This window comes from Cyanistes caeruleus, chromosome Z (assembly GCF_971803275.1).
Source record: "Cyanistes caeruleus chromosome Z, bCyaCae1.hap1.1, whole genome shotgun sequence".
Taxonomy (NCBI): domain Eukaryota; kingdom Metazoa; phylum Chordata; class Aves; order Passeriformes; family Paridae; genus Cyanistes; species Cyanistes caeruleus.
Window position 1 is genome coordinate 58,036,151 of NC_141732.1, and position 24,557 is coordinate 58,060,707.

Sequence of the window (24,557 nt, forward strand, 5' to 3'; positions counted from 1 at the left end):
ATGAAATTTGTCATTTCTGTGGAGTTCTAGGCTGCATTTCACAAAAGTAGTTAAGGGAAGTAGTAGTAACTACAGAACTAAAATGTTCAGTTCTGCTATCAATAGCAAAAATTTGATTTTTTTTTTTTCCTTTAATTAATTAAATTGAACATTAGCAATAGCCTAGCACTGCCAGCAGGTTGAGGTAGCAACTCTCTTATTAGGAAAGGCAGAAGGAGCTGGGTCTGTTCAGCCTTGAGGAGATAGAATTGAGATGGGATCTCATCAACATCTATCAGTACCTGAAGGGAAAGAAGATGGACCAGGCTCTTCTCCATTGTGCTGAGCAATAGGACAAGAGGCAATAGGAAAGAAACTGACGCACAGGAAGTTCCACCTAAACATGACGAAGAACTTATTTACTATGCAGGTGACCATGCACTGGAACAGGTTGACCAGAGAGGTTGTGGAGTCTCCTTCTCCAGAGATATTCAAAAGCTGTCAGCACACTGAGTACCATAGGTCTAGGAGACCGTGCTTGAGCAGAGAGGTTGAGCTAGATGACCACCAGTGACCCCTTCCACTTAGCTAATCTGTGTGTTTCAGTCAACAAGGGTATGAAAGAGACTAAACCAAACTTCTCAACAACTCTAAAGAAAAGATAAAGCCTTAGAGAAACTTAGACTTTTATCAGTTCAGTTTGACTGGGCAACCAAAAGAAAGATGAAAGATGACTTTTAGAATTTACTTGTATCTCATCAGGGCAAAATAAAAGGTAACAAAGAACAAAGTTACCCAAGGTAAGCACAATATTAATTTAAATTAAAGCCATAAAATAGAAAAATATGCCCTTTCACCATAAAAAATTTATAAAAAGTTAATCACTGGAACAGAAAAAAATTAAAAAGTGTATTTAGATGAAAACTAAATGGTTATTTTCTTCTCCATGTGTTTGGTTTAAACTCCATGTGTTTGTCTTAAAACTGGATTAACCATATAAAGCTTTCTGGTCCATGGTACATGAAAAATCTGAATCACTGAGCCCATGATTTTACCTGACTCTTTACAACTATGATTCTGTAAATCTCAGGTTTTAGAAAACATTTATTGTAAGCAACATGAGAGAATTCAAAGAAAGCATCATACACTTTGTTCTATTCTTCCTGTTCTCCATAGCAAAATGAGCACTGCAAAATAAAACTAACCTGAATCTGATGAATCTGGAGCAGAATATGAAGCTGGTGTGTATGCAATCTGAGTAAAGGAGCTGTAGACACAAGACACCATTATAATAACCTATCATTTTATTACTGTATCAGCCAAGTACATGCCTTTGTCCTTCATAACCCTAAAAACCACCCACCCCAGATTTCTGAGTGGTTACTACTATCCTCTCGCTCCTCCATGGTACCATCAGTATGTAAAGATTCAAACCTAGTCCCAGAAAGGAGCTACTGCATAGCCTACCACTTTATGTGCTAATACATAATAATGAAGATACAGAAAGATGATTTAGTGAGCTGATGAATGTGATGGACAGCTACTTAATTGCAGAGGAGAAAGTTAATTCACTACTGAAGTGTCATTATTTAGGTAAAGCTTGTCTGTTGAACAGGCATCTACTTAACAGAGATGTTATTAAAGCCAAATTACAGCGAAGTGGTGAGACATCTCCATCTAAATAAGACAGACAAGTCAAAATGAGTGATGAGGTACTAATTTTACAAATTTTCAGTTAAGCCATTTATTATAATTACCATATGTTATATCTTTCGTTGCTTCATTTATCACTTCATGTGTGGAGCCATTTGATTTGTATTTTTATTATTCTAAGTAGGTAACTAATACAGACTTTTTTTTAATTAGAAAGTTATTTATGTGAAGAAGTAATATGAAAGCAGGAGAATATATATAAAGCAACAGCAATTAGATTTAATAGAAAAAAATTAATATAAACTGTTGGATGAAGATGGACACATGAGAATATCTACCTTAAATATTAAGTCTCTCATGGCTGCAAGAGAACAGCTTTAAAATATAATAAAATGGTTACATCGAACATACGAAAACTAGAATACATATTGAAACTCGACTTTTTCTGTTATTTGAAGATGATCAGGTTTTAGGGCAAGCAGTGGTTTGGAGGCAGATGAATCTACATATTATTATAAAGAGTAGATCAAAGTAATAACAGTCATAATAAGAAAATATGTATGAAAACCTCATACCTAATTCACCCAAAAACATTGAAAACATTGAGAATAAAAATCTGTTGGAATGACAATTCCATTACAGAAATCATAGATGTAAACAGAGTTAATGCAGAATTCCTATGTCTTTACTCCCCTCTCCTTCAAGAAGTTTGATGGTCATCTCAAAGGACTATGGGATGACTTTAAGAGAATTCCACTAATGGAATTACTTTTTCACACGAATGGCCTTCCCACTTGTTTTACTACTTAGGTCCCAGATAGGGCAAAACAGAGCCTGTTTTACTGCTTTCCTGCCTAATGTTAGGCAAAAGCAAATCTTGCTTCCTTCCCAGCCTGCTTGTTGCACACACACACACACACACACACACACACACACACACACACACACACAGAGCAGCAAAGCCAGGGGGCAGCTGTAACAAGGCCCACTGCAAAGCAGATGCTTTGGAGGCTCCAAATCCCACCTGCAGTGGCTCCGTCAGACAAGAGCAAGCTTGCGTCAGCATCCCAGAACCAGCCTGGTAGTTCCCCCCTCCCTCATCTCGTCTCCATTCTCCCCAGCCCCTGCTCCCAAGACCTTGCCAGGCCATGCCATTTGCTGGGCTCGATAAAAGGAGCAAGTTTCCTGCTCCTTTGGTGTAAATACCAAAGGTGTGAGAAGTGAGAGGATAATGTTCACTCCCGTTTTGCTTGATCTAAGGAGCTTGGTCGAGGCCCAGAGCAGGAGGCTGGTCTTTGAAAGGGAAACTGAAAGTGAGCTGCTGGTTTCTTGGGAGTGCATGTGGATGTTAATTTTATAGAATGGCAGAGGTTGGAAAAGTCCTTGAAGGTGGCCAAGTCCATCTGACCAGCAAAATGGAACAAAGCTATGTTGCTTGTGGACCAAAAGTACTACAAGCCCCAGCTTTTATCCCCTCCAAGTAGAATGAGACAAGCCCACTCATATAGATCCGATTCATTGAATTAAACCAAGGCTTCCTTTTCATTCCAAGCTGAGATTTTTAGGAATCCAAGGATGAAAGCCCATCATTATTTCATTGGCACAATGGGGAGACACCTTTGGAGGTCCTGCCAGCTGTGCAAGGGGCTGGGCCTGTGGGAGGATGCATGTGCCCAGATTCTTCTCAGGGCCAATAGCGTGTTTGCAACAGCAAACAAATGGGACAGACATTGCTTGAGTGATTTCAGACAGACAAAAAGACCAAATGGAACAAACTTTGCTTTAATGAGAAAGACAGATTTTGTCTTCATGAAAACAAGATGCTTACGAAAGATGGAGCTTAACGAGCAACACTAAACCTCTTACATTGACCGATAATAATCTAACAATAATAATCTAATAAGCTAATAATGGACCAAACCCCTTCCATTGACGGATAATGATCTAACAAGGTAATAATCTAATCTAATAATCTAACAATAAAAATATCATAACCTATTAACCTAAGAATCGAATAATCAAATAATCTAATCACAATAATAATCTAATAATCCTAATAACCCTTTAAGAAAGCTAATGAATCTGAAGTAACAAATTGAGAAATGTCTATCTAGTCAACTAAATTGAAGAATAAACAATCCTAATAAACTACTGAAAAAGCAATCTGATTTCTATCTAGAGCCATTTGGCAGATAATTCTTGTGAGGCCCGGACAAGCGGCAGGGTTAATTTGGTCTTTTCTTCTTGGGGAGAGGCCCTGCTTCCTTCCGTGGGCGAAGGCTTCTCCGATGTGCGTCCCTTTCCTTGACGGTTTCAAACACCCTGGAAGACAGGAAACAAACCATCCATTGTTAATTCAATACACCCCATTAAACCAAGCTCCAAGATTTCCATTTCTCTGTGAATTTCTGTCTTTTCTGGCTGTGGCACCTCTGTAAATTGATCAGAAGCATAAACCTGATCTTTTTGGTTGCAGTTCCTTCAAACGTCTTCCTCCTTTTGCTTCATCTTATTTTTGATTTGGTCAGCACCATCAAAGCAAGCTTTGGTCTCCCTATTCCTACTTGTGTTCGAATTGTGTCTTGGTGGGGCACGGCAAGGTTTCCCTGGGAACGCTGGGCTTTAACCAAGCTCTTTGGGGTGCAAGTGGCTTGTAAGGCTTTGCACGGCGGTGAGAGGTGATCCTGCGAGTGCCCTCAGCTTCCCCCGTGGTGCCTTTGAACACGGTCAGCCTGTTTTAGTCCAAAGGCGCAGGCTTTGAGCAGAAAGAGGTAGAACTTGCGCACCGTTTGCACTGGCCGCAGGGAAAGGGGCCTCCCGCCAAATGGGGTGGCTGGGGCGCTTGGCAGCAGGGACACTCCGCGTTGCGGGCCCTCTTGCGGCTTCTCTTCCCTGTCTCCCCATTCTCCTTTCTGGGAGGGCTTTTGCTCCTCTTTGGTTCGCTCACAGTCTGGAAATCAAAGAATCCTTATCAATTTTTCCTTCCTCTAAAAAGCTGGAAATCAGAGCATCCAGCGCCAAAATGCATGGGCCTAAGCAAATTCCTCCCAAGCCTAAAGAGCTGGGAAAACAGCTGGATTTGGGGGCAGGCTGCAGCGCAATGCAAACACAGCACTTGGAGGAAAAAACGCCTCCTTTCTACGGCCTGAAGGGGTGGGATCAATACGTGCCTATCTATAGTTCTCCATTTCTTAATTGTACCTCTCTGCCTAGCATCTATTTACCCCTAGTTTTCCTCCCTGTCTAGGGAATGGCTTTTAAATTCAGCCAAATTCATAAAGACACACGGCTACCCAGTTTCTACTGCCCAAACTAATCTCTTTCTCTCTCTCTCTGTGAAGCAAATTCTGGTTTGTCAGTAAGGAAAGTTTTAGCAGAGCCACAGCACGGGCAGCTCCTTTTTGGGGAGTCGACTGGCATGCTACAAAAGGTCCCTGAACATCTGCAGAATCTCCACGAGCGCAGCCAGCATTACTGATGTTAGAAAGCAGTGGGGAATGAAGGATCTGATTGGAATCAGGGAGGGTACCAGCTCTTGAGAAAGCAGTCAGTAGAGCGTCCAAGCCCAGTTTGGTGACAGTGCTGCTTTCTTGGGTCAAAGTTATGCTCCATAAGAGCATAAGAGCAGCAGCACCAACAAGGCCTGGGCAGCATCTGCTGCGCCTTTCCAGTGGATGGGACAATGTGATCCTGGCAGAGCAGTGTCTCACAGGCTTGCCAGCAGGTTTAGTCCCCTTCTCCCAGTTTCTCCACCCTCCGGGCTTGTCTTGATTTTCTTCCCACTCACCTGAGCAAGACTTTTGGCAAGTTTATATTCTTTTTTCCAGGTGTAGTAGTAGTCCACACACTGGGCCACAGTCTTGCTCTGAATCTGTTGGGAAGAGAAAAAGAAGGACTCTAAAATGGCCATCCTGTAGGGTGCATTGGAGAAAAAGCAGAGTTCTGGAGTCACCTAGGAAGCAAAATCATGGCGTAAATTGAGTAGGGTGTAAAATGAAGTAAATAGCGGGTAAAAGAGGCATTATGCAGTGTGTATTATACAGTGTATTACGCTATGTGGGAACGCATGCGATGCAGAGATCAACAACAAATCCGTGTAGCACAGGTTTTCTTTCCCCCATTCACTCCAGCTCTCCCAACACAGTGTGTTGCGGAAGCATCGGCGCACCTAGGAGACCAAATCTGACAGAAGAAGCCTTTGTCTTTGGAAAGAGCTTGGAGGAAAGGGCCTTTGAGGCAGAATCAGCCCTTTCTTGCAGGCCTTTAATATCCCGTTTCATTATTATGTTATTCTTCTTGGGATTTGAGAAGAGAGAGAGAGAGAGAGAGACTGGATTCCAGTATTTGGTAGCAGAAATAATCAACATTTCCTCCTGATGATCTGCTAGTTTAAAACAATGTCCTATGGCTTTACCTGCTTCTGGATGAGATGAAAATCCTTGCCATAGGTGTGAAAAGCCTTTTCGAAGGACTCCTTCTCCTCAGGTGTCCATTTGTCAGAGTCTGGCAAGAAAAGCAGCAGGTCAATTGATGCCTCCATCCACTTGCAGTAGATGCCACTGGCTGCCAAAACAAAATTGGCGCCATCCACCATTCACCTGCGTACATGTCTGCTCCCTTGGGAATAATGGAGACAGGAGCAGGCATTCTCCAGGGGGGAAAAAAAACCCCAAAACAACCCCAGGGAAAACTGCAATGCAAGCTGAAGGGGGAGATGCTGCTGCTTTCCCCTGCCCCAGGCAAGAGGAGGCCTTGTGGTGGCGTTATTAGTTGAAGCACAAATGCTTGCCATGGCAATTAAGGGGACGGCAGGCAGTATCTGTCAGTGAAGGAACAAGCTGTGCTTGGCTTACCTGTGTAATGATAATCAGCCAAGGGGTGGCCTTGAGGTGTGGGAGGCCCCCCTGAGAGCAACATGTCCAGAGCCTCCTGCAAGATCAAAGGGAAAAAGGCTTTAGCTTCCCCGCCATAGAAAGGAGCCAACAAACCATCAACGCCGCTACCTTTCAGCTACTTTGCCTCTTCAGGGGTTCAGCCCGCTGGATCTCCTATGGGTTCAACACTGGGGGTTGCTCCCAAACCTTCCTTTTTACTGCCCAAGCCTTTGATCCAACTTGCCAAAGTGTGGCATGTTGCTCACCACCTCAATGCTTCTCCTGAAGCCAGAATTGCCTGCGCTCACTGAGGCTTGTGGGGATTTCCCCTCAGTTCCCCGCAGAATGTGTTAGAGCACACAGATGTGCGGGAGATCGACAAGGGAGCAGGCTGTGGGAGCTGCCAGCAGCGCCTCCAGGAGAGATATTCTCCCTGCTCAAGCCATTTGGGCTCGCCTCTGCTGTAGCTGGAGGAGACACAGCGGGCAGCAAGTTCTCCACTCCTTGTTAGCCCCCCTTCTTCAAAGAGCAGCCAGGAGTGGCTATCCCAGTGCCCAGGCCTTAGGAATTCCCTGTCCGCTCTTCTGGGCACCCAAAGAGCCGCTTCTTACCGGAAGGCTGCCGCGTGCCTGGTGCAGGCAGTGCAGGGCCAGCTCCAGGTTAGCCGCTGGCCCGGAAACGCCACGGGCGCTGGCCATGTCCAAGAGCTGTCTTACTGCAAGCACAACACAAACCCACTGAAAGTCAGGCTTGAAGGAAGAAAGGGGAAAGGCTGCAATACAAGGGAGAAGGAAAGCGCAAGAGCTAAAGACAGCCAAGCGGCTGGAGAGCATGGAAAGGATAGCAAAGAAAGGGGCAGCTGAACCAAGGGCCCACGTAGTGCTGGCTCTCCCTTGAAAGCAGCCTTTGGAATAAGAGGCAGGGGCCAATCTCTCCCCTTCCAGTGGCCAATGCCCCTGACCGGTAGGGAGAGGCGGCAAGTTGTTCTTTTTCCCGCTCTGCTGCAAGAATGGAGCATTCTCCTTGCCTCTAACACTCCCATGGGAGAAGATGGGTGAGACAAGGAGAGATGCAGAGCATGCCAAAAGCTGCCTTTTACCAACAAAAAGGAGCATTTGACACGCCGAGGTATCTCAGGGCTGGAAGAAAAGCTTGGCAGCTACCTCTGTCAGGTTTTCCCATGTCAGAGTCATCTTCCTCCAAAGGCTTCCAGACCAGGGATGCATGCTCTTCCTCCTCACTCGCTGCTGTGGTCTGCAGCTCGGGGAGCTCAGCCTGAAAGTCACTGCCAACCCTGATGTGTCTAAAGGGCAAAGGGAGTGGAGGGGAGAAGGGCAAGTGGTCAAGAGACACATGCCACGGACAGGCTTGAAGCAATCCCAGCCCAACTGTGGAATGACAGGTCTCCTCCTCGCCATTCCTCAGCTTTGCCGCTCTTTAATCCCTAGGGCAAAACTCACGGTCCAGTGTGGGCTCTTGCTTTCCTTTTCATTGTGCCTCTCCTTTGCACCTGGAAGAGAGCAAAACAATGGCCCAGATAAAAAGAATTCAGCCAAGATGTGTCGCTAGCCTTCCTTCTCCTCCTCGTCGTCATTGCAAAGCACAAGCTCCTGCGTCCCAGCTCCCCTCAATTTGGTGCAATTGCTGGGTTTTTCACGTGGAACTTGCGAGGCAGGAGCCTGTGGCAGCCTGCAGTGTCCTCAAGAGGGGAAGACTGAGGGACAGGCAGTCTTGCCTTCAGGCTTGCCTTCAGTCTTGGGGCCAGTGAGAAGAGCCAAGAGGATGGCACGGAAGTTGTGCCAGGGAAGGCTTAGCTTGGATAGGAGGACCAGGTTCTTCAGCCAGAGGGTGGTTGGGCACTGGCACAGCCTCCCCAGGGAAGGGGTCACAACACCAGGCCTGACAGAGCTGAAAAATGGACATTTGGCCATTGCTCTGGGGCACAGGGTGCGATTCTTGAAGCTGTCCTGGGCGGGGCCAGGAGCCAGACTCGACTTTGTGGGTGCCTTGCAACCCAGAAAGTTCTGCCATACTGTGACTGTGTTGTTGAGAAGGACCACTCCAGGCAGCCCCATTTCACAGCTGCCTCTGACCATGAGGCAGAGGCAGCCCTAGAGGCATTGAAAATCATAGACAAATTGATCCCAATATCTCCATAGAGATAAGAGGATCTATCCTCTATCATTCATCTACAGAGATGCAATGCAGGTAGAAAAAAAAGAATCTAGAAAGATACTAAAAGCTAATGTCAGTGTAAATGATGAAAGTATGTAAGAATGGCTGAAACCAGGCCATTTTTGTAAGTGAAAGCCAAGTATTGGAGGACCGTGTCTGTCTTCTGCTTGGTGGGACAGCCAAGTGGAGCCTCCTGCCGTTCTCTTAGTGGTTTGGGGGCAAACGGGGATTTTCTTACCTTTGCCAGTGCCAAAGTAGTGTGGGGATGCCTGCTGGCAGACGAGATCAGGATGTCTACAAGGAGGCCAGATCTGGCACTGAGGCTAGAAGGTGGCTGGTCAGGGGCAGCCCAGGAGCAGATCCTGCAGCTGCTGCTCCAGCGCTGGTCCAGCACCAGTGTTCCACCAACGGCCACAGGAGTGGGAGACAACGACGACAGTTGCTATGGGCACAGCCCAACATTCCATGCCTGGGGGAGCCAGGGGAGCCAGGGGAGCCAGGGGACACAAACAGGGATGGGGCACCTTGGCCTCTTTTACTTCTGCTGCTGCAAGGTTGCCCTGAGGACCTGCCCACTGGGCCATTTCTCGCTAGACCTGTGGACAGGGCAAAGCAGTGCAGGGAGAGCCCTGGGTCTTCTGCGTGCTTCTCTGGAAGGTGCCTCCAGCTGAACGGGAGCCTGGCTCTGTCAAAGGGCCCGTAGCACATTGTCTGCACTGGAGAAGCAGAAGGATCCTGGCCCTGTCTCTGCTCCAGCTGCGAGAGGAGCAAGAGCCTGCCAGTCGTTCAGTGGAGAGGCAGCTCCACAGCTTTCTCTCAAAGTGGAAGCATTCATCCAGCCCCCTTTATAAACTGTCTGATGCCTAATGATGTCTCTTGATGTTTTCCCGCCTTTGAGCTGAGCAGCCTCTCACCTCAACCGTCATTCCCTGAAACTTGGAGAAACAGGGTGTTTTTCAGGGGAATTGATGGGGACACTCCACCAGCAATTCCCTAGCAAACATTTAATGCAGAATTCTTTTTTTCTTTCTTCCAGCTCCCTTGCAGAAATGAGTTGTTACTCTCAAAAGGCTGGGAGACTAGCACAAACAGAATTACTTTTTCACACGAATGGCCTTCCCACTTGTTTTACTACTTAGGTCCCAGATAGGGCGAAACAGAGCCTGTTTTACTGCTTTCCTGCCTAATGTTAGGCAAAAGCAAATCTTGCTTCCTTCCCAGCCTGCTTGTTGCACACACACACACACACACACACACACACACACACACACACACAGACACACACACACAGAGCAACAAAGCCAGGGGGCAGCTGTAACAAGGCCCACTGCAAAGCAGATGCTTTGGATGCTCCAAATGCCACCTGCAGTGGCTCCGTCAGACAAGAGCAAGCTTGCGTCAGCATCCCAGAACCAGCCTGGTAGTTCCCCCCTCCCTCATCTCGTCTCCATTCTCCCCAGCCCCTGCTCCCAAGACCTTGCCAGGCCATGCCATTTGCTGGGCTCGATAAAAGGAGCGAGTTTCCTGCTCCTTTGGTGTAAATACCAAAGGTGTGAGAAGTGAGAGGATAATGTTCACTCCCGTTTTGCTTGATCTAAGGAGCTTGGTCGAGGCCCAGAGCAGGAGGCTGGTCTTTGAAAGGGAAACTGAAAGTGAGCTGCTGGTTTCTTGGGAATGCATGTGGATGTTAATTTTATAGAATGGCAGAGGTTGGAAAAGTCCTTGAAGGTGGCCAAGTCCATCTGTCCAGCAAAATGGAACAAAGCTATGTTGCTTGTGGACCAAAAGTACTACAAGCCCCAGCTTTTATCCCCTCCAAGTAGAATGAGACAAGCCCACTCATATAGATCCGATTCATTGAATTAAACCAAGGCTTCCTTTTCATTCCAAGCTGAGATTTTTAGGAATCCAAGGATGAAAGCCCATCATTATTTCACTGGCACAATGGGGAGACACCTTTGGAGGTCCTGCCAGCTGTGCAAGGGGCTGGGCCTGTGGGAGGATGCACGTGCCCAGATTCTTCTCAGGGCCAATACCGTGTTTGCAACAGCAAACAAATGGGACAGACATTGCTTGAGTGATTTCATACAGACAAAAAGACCAAATGGAACAAACTTTGCTTTAATGAGAAAGACAGATTTTGTCTTAATGAAAGCAAGATATTAACAAAAGATGGAGCTTAACGAGCAACGCTAAACCTCTTACATTGACCGATAATAACCTAACAGTAATAATCTAATAAGCTAATAATGGACCAAACCCCTTCCGTTGACGGATAATAATCTAACAAGGTAATAATCTAATCTAATAATCTAACAATAAAAATATCATAACCTAATAACCTAAGAATCGAATAATCAAATTATCTAATCACAATAATAATCTAATAATCCTAATAACCCTTTAAGAAAGCTAATGAATCTGAAGTAACAAATTGAGAAATGTCTATCTAGTCAACTAAATTGAAGAATAAACAATCCTAATAAACTACTGAAAAAGCAATCTGATTTCTATCTAGAGCCATTTGGCAGATAATTCTTGTGAGGCCCGGACAAGCGGCAGGGTTAATTTGGTCTTTTCTTCTTGGGGAGAGGCCCTGCTTCCTTCCGTGGGCGAAGGCTTCTCCGATGTGCGTTCCTTTCCTTGACGGTTTCAAACACCCTGGAAGACAGGAAACAAACCATCCATTGTTAATTCAATACACCCCATTAAACCGAGCTCCAAGATTTCCATGTCTCCGTGAATTTCTGTCTTTTCTGGCTGTGGCACCTCTGTAAATTGATCAGAAGCATAAACCTGATCTTTTTGGTTGCAGTTCCTTCAAACGTCTTCCTCCTTTTGCTTCATCTTATTTTTGATTTGGTCAGCACCATCAAAGCAAGCTTTGGTCTCCCTATTCCTACTTGTGTTCGAATTGTGTCTTGGTGGGGCACGGCAAGGTTTCCCTGGGAACGCTGGGCTTTAACCAAGCTCTTTGGGGTGCAAGTGGCTTGTAAGGCTTTGCACGGCGGTGAGAGGCGATCCTGCGAGTGCCCTCAGCTTCCCCCGTGGTGCCTTTGAACACGGTCAGCCTGTTTTAGTCCAAAGGCGCAGGCTTTGAGAAGAAAGAGGTAGAACTTGCGCACCGCTTGCACTGGCCGCAGGGAAAGGGGCCTCCCGCCAAATGGGGTGGCTGGGGCGCTTGGCAGCAGGGACACTCCGCGTTGCGGGCCCTCTTGCGGCTTCTCTTCCCTGTCTCCCCATTCTCCTTTCTGGGAGGGCTTTGGCTCCTCTTTGGTTCGCTCACAGTCTGGAAATCAAAGAATCCTTATCAATTTTTCCTTCCTCTCACAAAGCTGGAAATCAGAGCGTCCAGCACCAAAATGCATGGGCCTAAGCAAATTCCTCCCAAGCCTAAAGAGCTGGGAAAACAGCTGGATTTGGGGGCAGGCTGCAGCGCAATGCAAACACAGCACTTGGAGGAAAAAACACCTCCTTTCTACGGCCTGAAGGGGTGGGATCAATACGTGCCTATCTATAGTTCTGCATTTCTTAATTGTACCTCTCTGCCTAGCATCTATTTACCCCTAGTTCTCCTCCCTGTCCAGGGAATGGCTTTTAAATTCAGCCAAATTCATAAAGACACACAGCTACCCAGTTTCTACTGCCCAAACTAATCTCTTTCTCTCTCTCTCTGTGAAGCAAATTCTGGTTTGTCAGTAAGGAAAGTTTTAGCAGAGCCACAGCACGGGCAGCTCCTTTTTGGGGAGTCGACTGGCATGCTACAAAAGGTCCCTGAACATCTGCAGAATCTCCACGAGCGCAGCCAGCATTACTGATGTTAGAAAGCAGTGGGGAATGAAGGATCTGATTGGAATCAGGGAGGGTACCAGCTCTTGAGAAAGCAGTCAGTAGAGCGTCCAAGCCCAGTTTGGTGACAGTGCTGCTTTCTTGGGTCAAAGTTATGCTCCATAAGAGCATAAGAGCAGCAGCACCAACAAGGCCTGGGCAGCATCTGCTGCGCCTTTCCAGTGGATGGGACAATGTGATCCTGGCAGAGCAGTGTCTCACAGGCTTGCCAGCAGGTTTAGTCCCCTTCTCCCAGTTTCTCCACCCTCCGGGCTTGTCTTGATTTTCTTCCCACTCACCTGAGCAAGACTTTTGGCAAGTTTATATTCTTTTTTCCAGGTGTAGTAGTAGTCCACACACTGGGCCACAGTCTTGCTCTGAATCTGTTGGGAAGAGAAAAAGAAGGACTCTAAAATGGCCATCCTGTAGGGTGCATTGGAGAAAAAGCAGAGTTCTGGAGTCACCTCGGAAGCAAAATCACGGCGTAAATTGAGTAGGGTGTAAAATGAAGTAAATAGCGGGTAAAAGAGGCATTATGCAGTGTGTATTATACAGTGTATTACGCTATGTGGGAACGCATGCGATGCAGAGATCAACAACAAATCCGTGTAGCACAGTTTTTCTTTCCCCCATTCACTCCAGCTCTCCCAACACAGTGTGTTGCGGAAGCATCGGCGCACCTAGGAGACCAAATCTGACAGAAGAAGCCTTTGTCTTTGGAAAGAGCTTGGAGGAAAGGGCCTTTGAGGCAGAATCAGCCCTTTCTTGCAGGCCTTTAATATCCCGTTTCATTATTATGTTATTCTTCTTGGGATTTGAGAAGAGAGAGAGAGAGACTGGATTCCAGTATTTGGTAGCAGAAATAATCAACATTTCCTCCTGATGATCTGCTAGTTTAAAACAATGTCCTATGGCTTTACCTGCTTCTGGATGAGATGAAAATCCTTGCCATAGGTGTGAAAAGCCTTTTCGAAGGACTCCTTCTCCTCAGGTGTCCATTTGTCAGAGTCTGGCAAGAAAAGCAGCAGGTCAATTGATGCCTCCATCCACTTGCAGTAGATGCCACTGGCTGCCAAAACAAAATTGGCGCCATCCACCATTCACCTGCGTACATGTCTGCTCCCTTGGGAATAATGGAGACAGGAGCAGGCATTCTCCAGGGGGGAAAAAAAACCCCAAAACAACCCCAGGGAAAACTGCAATGCAAGCTGAAGGGGGAGATGCTGCTGCTTTCCCCTGCCCCAGGCAAGAGGAGGCCTTGTGGTGGCGTTATTAGTTGAAGCACAAATGCTTGCCATGGCAATTAAGGGGACGGCAGGCAGTATCTGTCAGTGAAGGAACAAGCTGTGCTTGGCTTACCTGTGTAATGATAATCAGCCAAGGGGTGGCCTTGAGGTGTGGGAGGCCCCCCTGAGAGCAACATGTCCAGAGCCTCCTGCAAGATCAAAGGGAAAAAGGCTTTAGCTTCCCCGCCATAGAAAGGAGCCAACAAACCATCAACGCCGCTACCTTTCAGCTACTTTGCCTCTTCAGGGGTTCAGCCCGCTGGATCTCCTATGGGTTCAACACTGGGGGTTGCTCCCAAACCTTCCTTTTTACTGCCCAAGCCTTTGATCCAACTTGCCAAAGCGTGGCATGTTGCTCACCACCTCAATGCTTCTCCTGAAGCCAGAATTGCCTGCGCTCACTGAGGCTTGTGGGGATTTCCCCTCAGTTCCCCGCAGAATGTGTTAGAGCACACAGATGTGCGGGAGATCGACAAGGGAGCAGGCTGTGGGAGCTGCCAGCAGCGCCTCCAGGAGAGATATTCTCCCTGCTCAAGCCATTTGGGCTCGCCTCTGCTGTAGCTGGAGGAGACACAGCGGGCAGCAAGTTCTCCACTCCTTGTTAGCCCCCCTTCTTCAAAGAGCAGCCAGGAGTGGCTATCCCAGTGCCCAGGCCTTAGGAATTCCCTGTCCGCTCTTCTGGGCACCCAAAGAGCCGCTTCTTACCGGAAGGCTGCCGCGTGCCTGGTGCAGGCAGTGCAGGGCCAGCTCCAGGTTAGCCGCTGGCCCGGAAACGCCACGGGCGCTGGCCATGTCCAAGAGCTGTCTTACTGCAAGCACAACACAAACCCACTGAAAGTCAGGCTTGAAGGAAGAAAGGGGAAAGGCTGCAATACAAGGGAGAAGGAAAGCGCAAGAGCTAAAGACAGCCAAGCGGCTGGAGAGCATGGAAAGGATAGCAAAGAAAGGGGCAGCTGAACCAAGGGCCCACGTAGTGCTGGCTCTCCCTTGAAAGCAGCCTTTGGAATAAGAGGCAGGGGCCAATCTCTCCCCTTCCAGTGGCCAATGCCCCTGACCGGTAGGGAGAGGCGGCAAGTTGTTCTTTTTCCCGCTCTGCTGCAAGAATGGAGCATTCTCCTTGCCTCTAACACTCCCATGGGAGAAGATGGGTGAGACAAGGAGAGATGCAGAGCATGCCAAAAGCTGCCTTTTACCAACAAAAAGGAGCATTTGACACGCCGAGGTATCTCAGGGCTGGAAGAAAAGCTTGGCAGCTACCTCTGTCAGGTTTTCCCATGTCAGAGTCATCTTCCTCCAAAGGCTTCCAGACCAGGGATGCATGCTCTTCCTCCTCACTCGCTGCTGTGGTCTGCAGCTCGGGGAGCTCAGCCTGAAAGTCACTGCCAACCCTGATGTGTCTAAAGGGCAAAGGGAGTGGAGGGGAGAAGGGCAAGTGGTCAAGAGACACATGCCACGGACAGGCTTGAAGCAATCCCAGCCCAACTGTGGAATGACAGGTCTCCTCCTCGCCATTCCTCAGCTTTGCCGCTCTTTAATCCCTAGGGCAAAACTCACGGTCCAGTGTGGGCTCTTGCTTTCCTTTTCATTGTGCCTCTCCTTTGCACCTGGAAGAGAGCAAAACAATGGCCCAGATAAAAAGAATTCAGCCAAGATGTGTCGCTAGCCTTCCTTCTCCTCCTCGTCGTCATTGCAAAGCACAAGCTCCTGCGTCCCAGCTCCCCTCAATTTGGTGCAATTGCTGGGTTTTTCACGTGGAACTTGCGAGGCAGGAGCCTGTGGCAGCCTGCAGTGTCCTCAAGAGGGGAAGACTGAGGGACAGGCAGTCTTGCCTTCAGGCTTGCCTTCAGTCTTGGGGCCAGTGAGAAGAGCCAAGAGGATGGCACGGAAGTTGTGCCAGGGAAGGCTTAGCTTGGATAGGAGGACCAGGTTCTTCAGCCAGAGGGTGGTTGGGCACTGGCACAGCCTCCCCAGGGAAGGGGTCACAACACCAGGCCTGACAGAGCTGAAAAATGGACATTTGGCCATTGCTCTGGGGCACAGGGTGCGATTCTTGAAGCTGTCCTGGGCGGGGCCAGGAGCCAGACTCGACTTTGTGGGTGCCTTGCAACCCAGAAAGTTCTGCCATACTGTGACTGTGTTGTTGAGAAGGACCACTCCAGGCAGCCCCATTTCACAGCTGCCTCTGACCATGAGGCAGAGGCAGCCCTAGAGGCATTGAAAATCATAGACAAATTGATCCCAATATCTCCATAGAGATAAGAGGATCTATCCTCTATCATTCATCTACAGAGATGCAATGCAGGTAGAAAAAAAAGAATCTAGAAAGATACTAAAAGCTAATGTCAGTGTAAATGATGAAAGTATGTAAGAATGGCTGAAACCAGGCCATTTTTGTAAGTGAAAGCCAAGTATTGGAGGACCGTGTCTGTCTTCTGCTTGGTGGGACAGCCAAGTGGAGCCTCCTGCCGTTCTCTTAGTGGTTTGGGGGCAAACGGGGATTTTCTTACCTTTGCCAGTGCCAAAGTAGTGTGGGGATGCCTGCTGGCAGACGAGATCAGGATGTCTACAAGGAGGCCAGATCTGGCACTGAGGCTAGAAGGTGGCTGGTCAGGGGCAGCCCAGGAGCAGATCCTGCAGCTGCTGCTCCAGCGCTGGTCCAGCACCAGTGTTCCACCAACGGCCACAGGAGTGGGAGACAACGACGACAGTTGCTATGGGCACAGCCCAACATTCCATGCCTGGGGGAGCCAGGGGAGCCAGGGGAGCCAGGGGACACAAACAGGGATGGGGCACCTTGGCCTCTTTTACTTCTGCTGCTGCAAGGTTGCCCTGAGGACCTGCCCACTGGGCCATTTCTCGCTAGACCTGTGGACAGGGCAAAGCAGTGCAGGGAGAGCCCTGGGTCTTCTGCGTGCTTCTCTGGAAGGTGCCTCCAGCTGAACGGGAGCGTGGCTCTGTCAAAGGGCCCGTAGCACATTGTCTGCACTGGAGAAGCAGAAGGATCCTGGCCCTGTCTCTGCTCCAGCTGCGAGAGGAGCAAGAGCCTGCCAGTCGTTCAGTGGAGAGGCAGCTCCACAGCTTTCTCTCAAAGTGGAAGCATTCATCCAGCCCCCTTTATAAACTGTCTGATGTCTAATGATGTCTCTTGATGTTTCCCTGCCTTTGAGCTGAGCAGCCTCTCACCTCAACCGTCATTCCCTGAAACTTGGAGAAACAGGGTGTTTTTCAGGGGAATTGATGGGGACACTCCACCAGCAATTCCCTAGCAAACATTTAATGCAGAATTCTTTTTTTCTTTCTTCCAGCTCCCTTGCAGAAATGAGATGTTACTCTCAAAAGGCTGGGAGACTAGCACGAACAGAATTACTTTTTCACACGAATGGCCTTCCCACTTGTTTTACTACTTAGGTCCCAGATAGGGCAAAACAGAGCCTGTTTTACTGCTTTCCTGCCTAATGTTAGGCAAAAGCAAATCTTGCTTCCTTCCCAGCCTGCTTGTTGCACACACACACACACACACACACACACACACACACACACACAGAGCAGCAAAGCCAGGGGGCAGCTGTAAAAAGACCGACTGCAAAGCAGATGCTTTGGAGGCTCCAAATCCCACCTGCAGTGGCTCCGTCAGACAAGAGCAAGCTTGCGTCAGCATCCCAGAACCAGCCTGGTAGTTCCCCCCTCCCTCATCTCGTCTCCATTCTCCCCAGCCCCTGCTCCCAAGACCTTGCCAGGCCATGCCATTTGCTGGGCTCGATAAAAGGAGCGAGTTTCCTGCTCCTTTGGTGTAAATACCAAAGGTGTGAGAAGTGAGAGGATAATGTTCACTCCCGCTTTGCTTGATCTAAGGAGCTTGGTCGAGGCCCAGAGCAGGAGGCTGTTCTTTGAAAGGGAAGCTGAAAGTGAGCTGCTGGTTTCTTGGGAGTGCATGTGGATGTTAATTTTATAGAATGGCAGAGGTTGGAAAAGTCCTTGAAGGTGGCCAAGTCCATCTGTCCAGCAAAATGGAACAAAGCTATGTTGCTTGTGGACCAAAAGTACTACAAGCCCCAGCTTTTATCCCCTCCAAGTAGAATGAGACAAGCCCACTCATATAGATCCGATTCATTGAATTAAACCAAGGCTTCCTTTTCATTCCAAGCTGAGATTTTTAGGAATCCAAGGATGAAAGCCCATCATTATTTCATTGGCACAATGGGGAGACACCTTTGGAGGTCCTGCCAGCTGTGCAAGGGGCTGGGCCTGTGGGAGGATGCATGTGCCCAGATTCTTCTCAGGGCCAATAGCGTGTGTGCAACAGCAAACAAATGGGACAGACATTGCTTGAGTGATTTCATACAGACAAAAAGACCAAATGGAACAAACTTTGCTTTAATGAGAAAGACAGATTTTGTCTTCATGAAAACAAGATGCTTACGAAAGATGGAGCTTAACGAGCAACACTAAACCTCTTACATTGACCGATAATAATCTAACAATAATAATCTAATACGCTAATAATGGACCAAACCCCTTCCATTGACGGATAATAATCTAACAATAATAATCTAACAAGGTAATAATCTAATCTAATAATCTAACAATAAAAATATCATAACCTAATAACCTAAGAATCGAATAATCAAATTATCTAATCACAATAATAATCTAATAATCCTAATAACCCTTTAAGAAAGCTAATGAATCTGAAGTAACAAATTGAGAAATGTCTATCTAGTCAACTAAATTGAAGAATAAACAATCCTAATAAACTACTGAAAAAGCAATCTGATTTCTATCTAGAGCCATTTGGCAGATAATTCTTGTGAGGCCCGGACAAGCGGCAGGGTTAATTTGGTCTTTTCTTCTTGGGGAGAGGCCCTGCTTCCTTCCGTGGGCGAAGGCTTCTCCGATGTGCGTTCCTTTCCTTGACGGTTTCAAACACCCTGGAAGACAGGAAACAAACCATCCATTGTTAATTCAATACACCCCATTAAACCGAGCTCCAAGATTTCCATGTCTCTGTGAATTTCTGTCTTTTCTGGCTGTGGCACCTCTGTAAATTGATCAGAAGCATAAATCTGATCTTTTTGGTTGCAGTTCCTTCAAACGTCTTCCTCCTTTTGCTTCATCTTATTTTTGATTTGATCGGCACCATCAAAGCAAGCTTTGGTCTCCCTGTTCCTACTTGTGTTCGAATTGTGTCTTGGTGGGGCACGGCAAGGTTTCCCTGGGAACGCTGGGCTTTAACCAAGCTCTTTGGGGTGAAAGTGCATTGTAAGGCTTTGCACGGCGGTGAGAGGCGATCCTGCGAGTGCCCTCAGCTTCCCCCGTGGTGCCTTTGAACACGGTCAGCCTGTTTTAGTCCAAAGGCGCAGGCTTTGAGCAGAAAGAGGTAGAACTTGCGCACCGTTTGCACTGGCCGCAGGGAAAGGGGCCTCCCGCCAAATGGGGTGGCTGGGGCGCTTGGCAGCAGGGACACTCCGCGTTGCGGGCCCTCTTGCGGCTTCTCTTCCCTGTCTCCCCATTCTCCTTTCTGGGAGGGCTTTGGCTCCTCTTTGGTTCGCTCACAGTCTGGAAATCAAAGAATCCTTATCAATTTTTCCTTCCTCTCACAAAGCTGGAAATCAGAGCGTCCAGCACCAAAATCCATGGGCCTAAGCAAATTCCTCCCAAGCCTAAAGAGCTGGGAAAACAGCTGGATTTGGGGGCAGGCTGCAGCGCAATGCAAACACAGCACTTGGAGGAAAAAACGCCTCCTTTCTACGGCCTGAAGGGGTGGGATCAATACGTGCCTATCTATAGTTCTGCATTTCTTAATTGTACCTCTCTGCCTAGCATCTATTTACCCCTAGTTCTCCTCCCTGTCCAGGGAATGGCTTTTAAATTCAGCCAAATTCATAAAGACACACAGCTACCCAGTTTCTACTGCCCAAACTAATCTCTTTCTCTCTCTCTCTGTGAAGCAAATTCTGGTTTGTCAGTAAGGAAAGTTTTAGCAGAGCCACAGCACGGGCAGCTCCTTTTTGGGGAGTCGACTGGCATGCTACAAAAGGTCCCTGAACATCTGCAGAATCTCCACGAGCGCAGCCAGCATTACTGATGTTAGAAAGCAGTGGGGAATGAAGGATCTGATTGGAATCAGGGAGGGTACCAGCTCTTGAGAAAGCAGTCAGTAGAGCGTCCAAGCCCAGTTTGGTGACAGTGCTGCTTTCTTGGGTCAAAGTTATGCTCCATAAGAGCATAAGAGCAGCAGCACCAACAAGGCCTGGGCAGCATCTGCTGCGCCTTTCCAGTGGATGGGACAATGTGATCCTGGCAGAGCAGTGTCTCACAGGCTTGCCAGCAGGTTTAGTCCCCTTCTCCCAGTTTCTCCACCCTCCGGGCTTGTCTTGATTTTCTTCCCACTCACCTGAGCAAGACTTTTGGCAAGTTTATATTCTTTTTTCCAGGTGTAGTAGTAGTCCACACACTGGGCCACAGTCTTGCTCTGAATCTGTTGGGAAGAGAAAAAGAAGGACTCTAAAATGGCCATCCTGTAGGGTGCATTGGAGAAAAAGCAGAGTTCTGGAGTCACCTCGGAAGCAAAATCACGGCGTAAATTGAGTAGGGTGTAAAATGAAGTAAATAGGGGGTAAAAGAGGCATTATGCAGTGTGTATTATACAGTGTATTACGCTATGTGGGAACGCATGCGATGCAGAGATCAACAACAAATCCGTAGCACAGTTTTTCTTTCCCCCATTCACTCCAGCTCTCCCAACACAGTGTGTTGTGGAAGCATCGGCGCACCTAGGAGACCAAATCTGACAGAAGAAGCCTTTGTCTTTGGAAAGAGCTTGGAGGAAAGGGCCTTTGAGGCAGAATCAGCCCTTTCTTGCAGGCCTTTAATATCCCGTTTCATTATTATGTTATTCTTCTTGGGATTTGAGAAGAGAGAGAGAGAGACTGGATTCCAGTATTTGGTAGCAGAAATAATCAACATTTCCTCCTGATGATCTGCTAGTTTAAAACAATGTCCTATGGCTTTACCTGCTTCTGGATGAGATGAAAATCCTTGCCATAGGTGTGAAAAGCCTTTTCGAAGGACTCCTTCTCCTCAGGTGTCCATTTGTCAGAGTCTGGCAAGAAAAGCAGCAGGTCAATTGATGCCTCCATCCACTTGCAGTAGATGCCACTGGCTGCCAAAACAAAATTGGCGCCATCCACCATTCACCTGCGTACATGTCTGCTCCCTTGGGAATAATGGAGACAGGAGCAGGCATTCTCCAGGGGGGAAAAAAAACCCCAAAACAACCCCAGGGAAAACTGCAATGCAAGCTGAAGGGGGAGATGCTGCTGCTTTCCCCTGCCCCAGGCAAGAGGAGGCCTTGTGGTGGCGTTATTAGTTGAAGCACAAATGCTTGCCATGGCAATTAAGGGGACGGCAGGCAGTATCTGTCAGTGAAGGAACAAGCTGTGCTTGGCTTACCTGTGTAATGATAATCAGCCAAGGGGTGGCCTTGAGGTGTGGGAGGCCCCCCTGAGAGCAACATGTCCAGAGCCTCCTGCAAGATCAAAGGGAAAAAGGCTTTAGCTTCCCCGCCATAGAAAGGAGCCAACAAACCATCAACGCCGCTACCTTTCAGCTACTTTGCCTCTTCAGGGGTTCAGCCCGCTGGATCTCCTATGGGTTCAACACTGGGGGTTGCTCCCAAACCTTCCTTTTTACTGCCCAAGCCTTTGATCCAACTTGCCAAAGCGTGGCATGTTGCTCACCACCTCAATGCTTCTCCTGAAGCCAGAATTGCCTGCGCTCACTGAGGCTTGTGGGGATTTCCCCTCAGTTCCCCGCAGAATGTGTTAGAGCACACAGATGTGCGGGAGATCGACAAGGGAGCAGGCTGTGGGAGCTGCCAGCAGCGCCTCCAGGAGAGATATTCTCCCTGCTCAAGCCATTTGGGCTCGCCTCTGCTGTAGCTGGAGGAGACACAGCGGGCAGCAAGTTCTCCACTCCTTGTTAGCCCCCCTTCTTCAAAGAGCAGCCAGGAGTGGCTATCCCAGTGCCCAGGCCTTAGGAATTCCCTGTCCGCTCTTCTGGGCACCCAAAGAGCCGCTTCTTACCGGAAGGCTGCCGCGTGCCTGGTGCAGGCAGTGCAGGGCCAGCTCCAGGTTAGCCGCTGGCCCGGAAACGCCACGGGCGCTGGCCATGTCCAAGAGCTGTCTTACTGCAAGCACAACACAAACCCACTGAAAGTCAGGCTTGAAGGAAGAAAGGGGAAAGGCTGCAATACAAGGGAGAAGGAAAGCGCAAGAGCTAAAGACAGCCAAGCGGCTGGAGAGCATGGAAAGGATAGCAAAGAAAGGGGCAGCTGAACCAAGGGCCCACGTAGTGCTGGCTCTCCCTTGAAAGCAGCCTTTGGAATAAGAGGCAGGGGCCAATCTCTCCCCTTCCAGTGGCCAATGCCCCTGACCGGTAGGGAGAGGCGGCAAGTTGTTCTTTTTCCCGCTCTGCTGCAAGAATGGAGCATTCTCCTTGCCTCTAACACTCCCATGGGAGAAGATGGGTGAGACAAGGAGAGATGCAGAGCATGCCAAAAGCTGCCTTTTACCAACAAAAAGGAGCATTTGACACGCCGAGGTATCTCAGGGCTGGAAGAAAAGCTTGGCAGCTACCTCTGTCAGGTTTTCCCATGTCAGAGTCATCTTCCTCCAAAGGCTTCCAGACCAGGGATGCATGCTCTTCCTCCTCACTCGCTGCTGTGGTCTGCAGCTCGGGGAGCTCAGCCTGAAAGTCACTGCCAACCCTGATGTGTCTAAAGGGCAAAGGGAGTGGAGGGGAGAAGGGCAAGTGGTCAAGAGACACATGCCACGGACAGGCTTGAAGCAATCCCAGCCCAACTGTGGAATGACAGGTCTCCTCCTCGCCATTCCTCAGCTTTGCCGCTCTTTAATCCCTAGGGCAAAACTCACGGTCCAGTGTGGGCTCTTGCTTTCCTTTTCATTGTGCCTCTCCTTTGCACCTGGAAGAGAGCAAAACAATGGCCCAGATAAAAAGAATTCAGCCAAGATGTGTCGCTAACCTTCCTTCTCCTCCTCGTCGTCATTGCAAAGCACAAGCTCCTGCGTCCCAGCTCCCCTCAATTTGGTGCAATTGCTGGGTTTTTCACGTGGAACTTGCGAGGCAGGAGCCTGTGGCAGCCTGCAGTGTCCTCAAGAGGGGAAGACTGAGGGACAGGCAGTCTTGCCTTCAGGCTTGCCTTCAGTCTTGGGGCCAGTGAGAAGAGCCAAGAGGATGGCACGGAAGTTGTGCCAGGGAAGGCTTAGCTTGGATAGGAGGACCAGGTTCTTCAGCCAGAGGGTGGTTGGGCACTGGCACAGCCTCCCCAGGGAAGGGGTCACAACACCAGGCCTGACAGAGCTGAAAAATGGACATTTGGCCATTGCTCTGGGGCACAGGGTGCGATTCTTGAAGCTGTCCTGGGCGGGGCCAGGAGCCAGACTCAACTTTGTGGGTGCCTTGCAACCCAGAAAGTTCTGCCATACTGTGACTGTGTTGTTGAGAAGGACCACTCCAGGCAGCCCCATTTCACAGCTGCCTCTGACCATGAGGCAGAGGCAGCCCTAGAGGCATTGAAAATCATAGACAAATTGATCCCAATATCTCCATAGAGATAAGAGGATCTATCCTCTATCATTCATCTACAGAGATGCAATGCAGGTAGAAAAAAAAGAATCTAGAAAGATACTAAAAGCTAATGTCAGTGTAAATGATGAAAGTATGTAAGAATGGCTGAAACCAGGCCATTTTTGTAAGTGAAAGCCAAGTATTGGAGGACCGTGTCTGTCTTCTGCTTGGTGGGACAGCCAAGTGGAGCCTCCTGCCGTTCTCTTAGTGGTTTGGGGGCAAACGGGGATTTTCTTACCTTTGCCAGTGCCAAAGTAGTGTGGGGATGCCTGCTGGCAGACGAGATCAGGATGTCTACAAGGAGGCCAGATCTGGCACTGAGGCTAGAAGGTGGCTGGTCAGGGGCAGCCCAGGAGCAGATCCTGCAGCTGCTGCTCCAGCGCTGGTCCAGCACCAGTGTTCCACCAACGGCCACAGGAGTGGGAGACAACGACGACAGTTGCTATGGGCACAGCCCAACATTCCATGCCTGGGGGAGCCAGGGGAGCCAGGGGAGCCAGGGGACACAAACAGGGATGGGGCACCTTGGCCTCTTTTACTTCTGCTGCTGCAAGGTTGCCCTGAGGACCTGCCCACTGGGCCATTTCTCGCTAGACCTGTGGACAGGGCAAAGCAGTGCAGGGAGAGCCCTGGGTCTTCTGCGTGCTTCTCTGGAAGGTGCCTCCAGCTGAACAGGAGCCTGGCTCTGTCAAAGGGCCCATAGCACATTGTCTGCACTGGAGAAGCAGAAGGATCCTGGCCCTGTCTCTGCTCCAGCTGCGAGAGGAGCAAGAGCCTGCCAGTCGTTCAGTGGAGAGGCAGCTCCACAGCTTTCTCTCAAAGTGGAAGCATTCATCCAGCCCCCTTTATAAACTGTCTGATGCCTAATGATGTCTCTTGATGTTTCCCTGCCTTTGAGCTGAGCAGCCTCTCACCTCAACCGTCATTCCCTGAAACTTGGAGAAACAGGGTGTTTTTCAGGGGAATTGATGGGGACACTCCACCAGCAATTCCCTAGCAAACATTTAATGCAGAATTCTTTTTTTCTTTCTTCCAGCTCCCTTGCAGAAATGAGTTGTTACTCTCAAAAGGCTGGGAGACTAGCACAAACAGAATTACTTTTTCACACGAATGG

The 24,557-nt window shown here is 48.7% G+C and overlaps 3 protein-coding genes and 1 long non-coding RNA gene across 4 annotated transcripts in view; 1 reads left to right on the forward strand and 3 right to left on the reverse strand.

The window, feature by feature from the left end:
- Nucleotides 1-24,557, forward strand: part of LOC111941366 (uncharacterized) — a 298,151-nt gene that overhangs the window by 19,266 nt on the left and 254,328 nt on the right. The gene's annotated exons all lie outside the window — the stretch shown is intronic.
- On the reverse strand, nucleotides 1,066-9,265 carry LOC111945968 (zinc finger protein 541-like). The gene is made up of 10 exons (XM_086868237.1): nucleotides 9,206-9,265; nucleotides 8,920-9,123; nucleotides 7,967-8,016; nucleotides 7,670-7,809; nucleotides 7,118-7,221; nucleotides 6,486-6,561; nucleotides 6,047-6,135; nucleotides 5,420-5,503; nucleotides 4,419-4,582; nucleotides 1,066-3,954 (listed from the first exon to the last, which is right to left on the reverse strand). Exons 1-10 carry the CDS (start codon nucleotides 9,263-9,265, stop codon nucleotides 3,858-3,860), a joined length of 1,068 nt encoding a protein of 355 aa, XP_086724363.1. The 3' UTR covers nucleotides 1,066-3,857.
- LOC111941365 (zinc finger protein 541-like) lies at nucleotides 10,787-24,364 on the reverse strand. Its single transcript, XM_086868947.1, has 8 exons — nucleotides 23,682-24,364; nucleotides 22,729-22,778; nucleotides 21,248-22,571; nucleotides 20,809-20,897; nucleotides 20,190-20,273; nucleotides 19,188-19,351; nucleotides 18,242-18,723; nucleotides 10,787-10,873 (listed from the first exon to the last, which is right to left on the reverse strand). Exons 3-7 carry the CDS (start codon nucleotides 21,309-21,311, stop codon nucleotides 18,627-18,629), a joined length of 498 nt encoding a protein of 165 aa, XP_086725073.1. The 5' UTR covers nucleotides 21,312-22,571; nucleotides 22,729-22,778; nucleotides 23,682-24,364; the 3' UTR covers nucleotides 10,787-10,873; nucleotides 18,242-18,626.
- LOC147648469 (zinc finger protein 541-like) lies at nucleotides 11,246-16,990 on the reverse strand. The gene is made up of 11 exons (XM_086868238.1): nucleotides 16,979-16,990; nucleotides 16,641-16,820; nucleotides 16,303-16,506; nucleotides 15,350-15,399; nucleotides 15,053-15,192; nucleotides 14,501-14,604; nucleotides 13,869-13,944; nucleotides 13,430-13,518; nucleotides 12,809-12,892; nucleotides 11,807-11,970; nucleotides 11,246-11,342 (listed from the first exon to the last, which is right to left on the reverse strand). The coding sequence occupies exons 1-11, from the start codon at nucleotides 16,988-16,990 to the stop codon at nucleotides 11,246-11,248; spliced, it is 1,200 nt and encodes a 399-aa protein (XP_086724364.1).

Coding starts and splice junctions, on each gene's coding strand:
- LOC147648469 (XM_086868238.1), bottom strand. Junction 13,945..14,500: donor AGGCACGCGGCAGCCTTCCG/GTAAGAAGCGGC, acceptor TTGATCTTGCAG/GAGGCTCTGGACATGTTGCT. Junction 11,343..11,806: donor CCCTGCGGCCAGTGCAAGCG/GTGCGCAAGTTC, acceptor CCTGTCTTCCAG/GGTGTTTGAAACCGTCAAGG.
- LOC111941365 (XM_086868947.1), bottom strand. CDS start 21,311: ATGTTGCTCTCAGGGGGGCCTCCCACACCTCAAGGCCACCCCTTGGCT. Junction 20,898..21,247: donor GGCTGATTATCATTACACAG/GTAAGCCAAGCA, acceptor TTTTCTTGCCAG/ACTCTGACAAATGGACACCT. Junction 19,352..20,189: donor TTGCCAAAAGTCTTGCTCAG/GTGAGTGGGAAG, acceptor TTTGATTTCCAG/ACTGTGAGCGAACCAAAGAG.
- LOC111945968 (XM_086868237.1), bottom strand. CDS start 9,265: ATGGCCCAGTGGGCAGGTCCTCAGGGCAACCTTGCAGCAGCAGAAGTA. Junction 7,810..7,966: donor GCAAGAGCCCACACTGGACC/GTGAGTTTTGCC, acceptor TTTGCCCTTTAG/ACACATCAGGGTTGGCAGTG. Junction 6,562..7,117: donor AGGCACGCGGCAGCCTTCCG/GTAAGAAGCGGC, acceptor TTGATCTTGCAG/GAGGCTCTGGACATGTTGCT.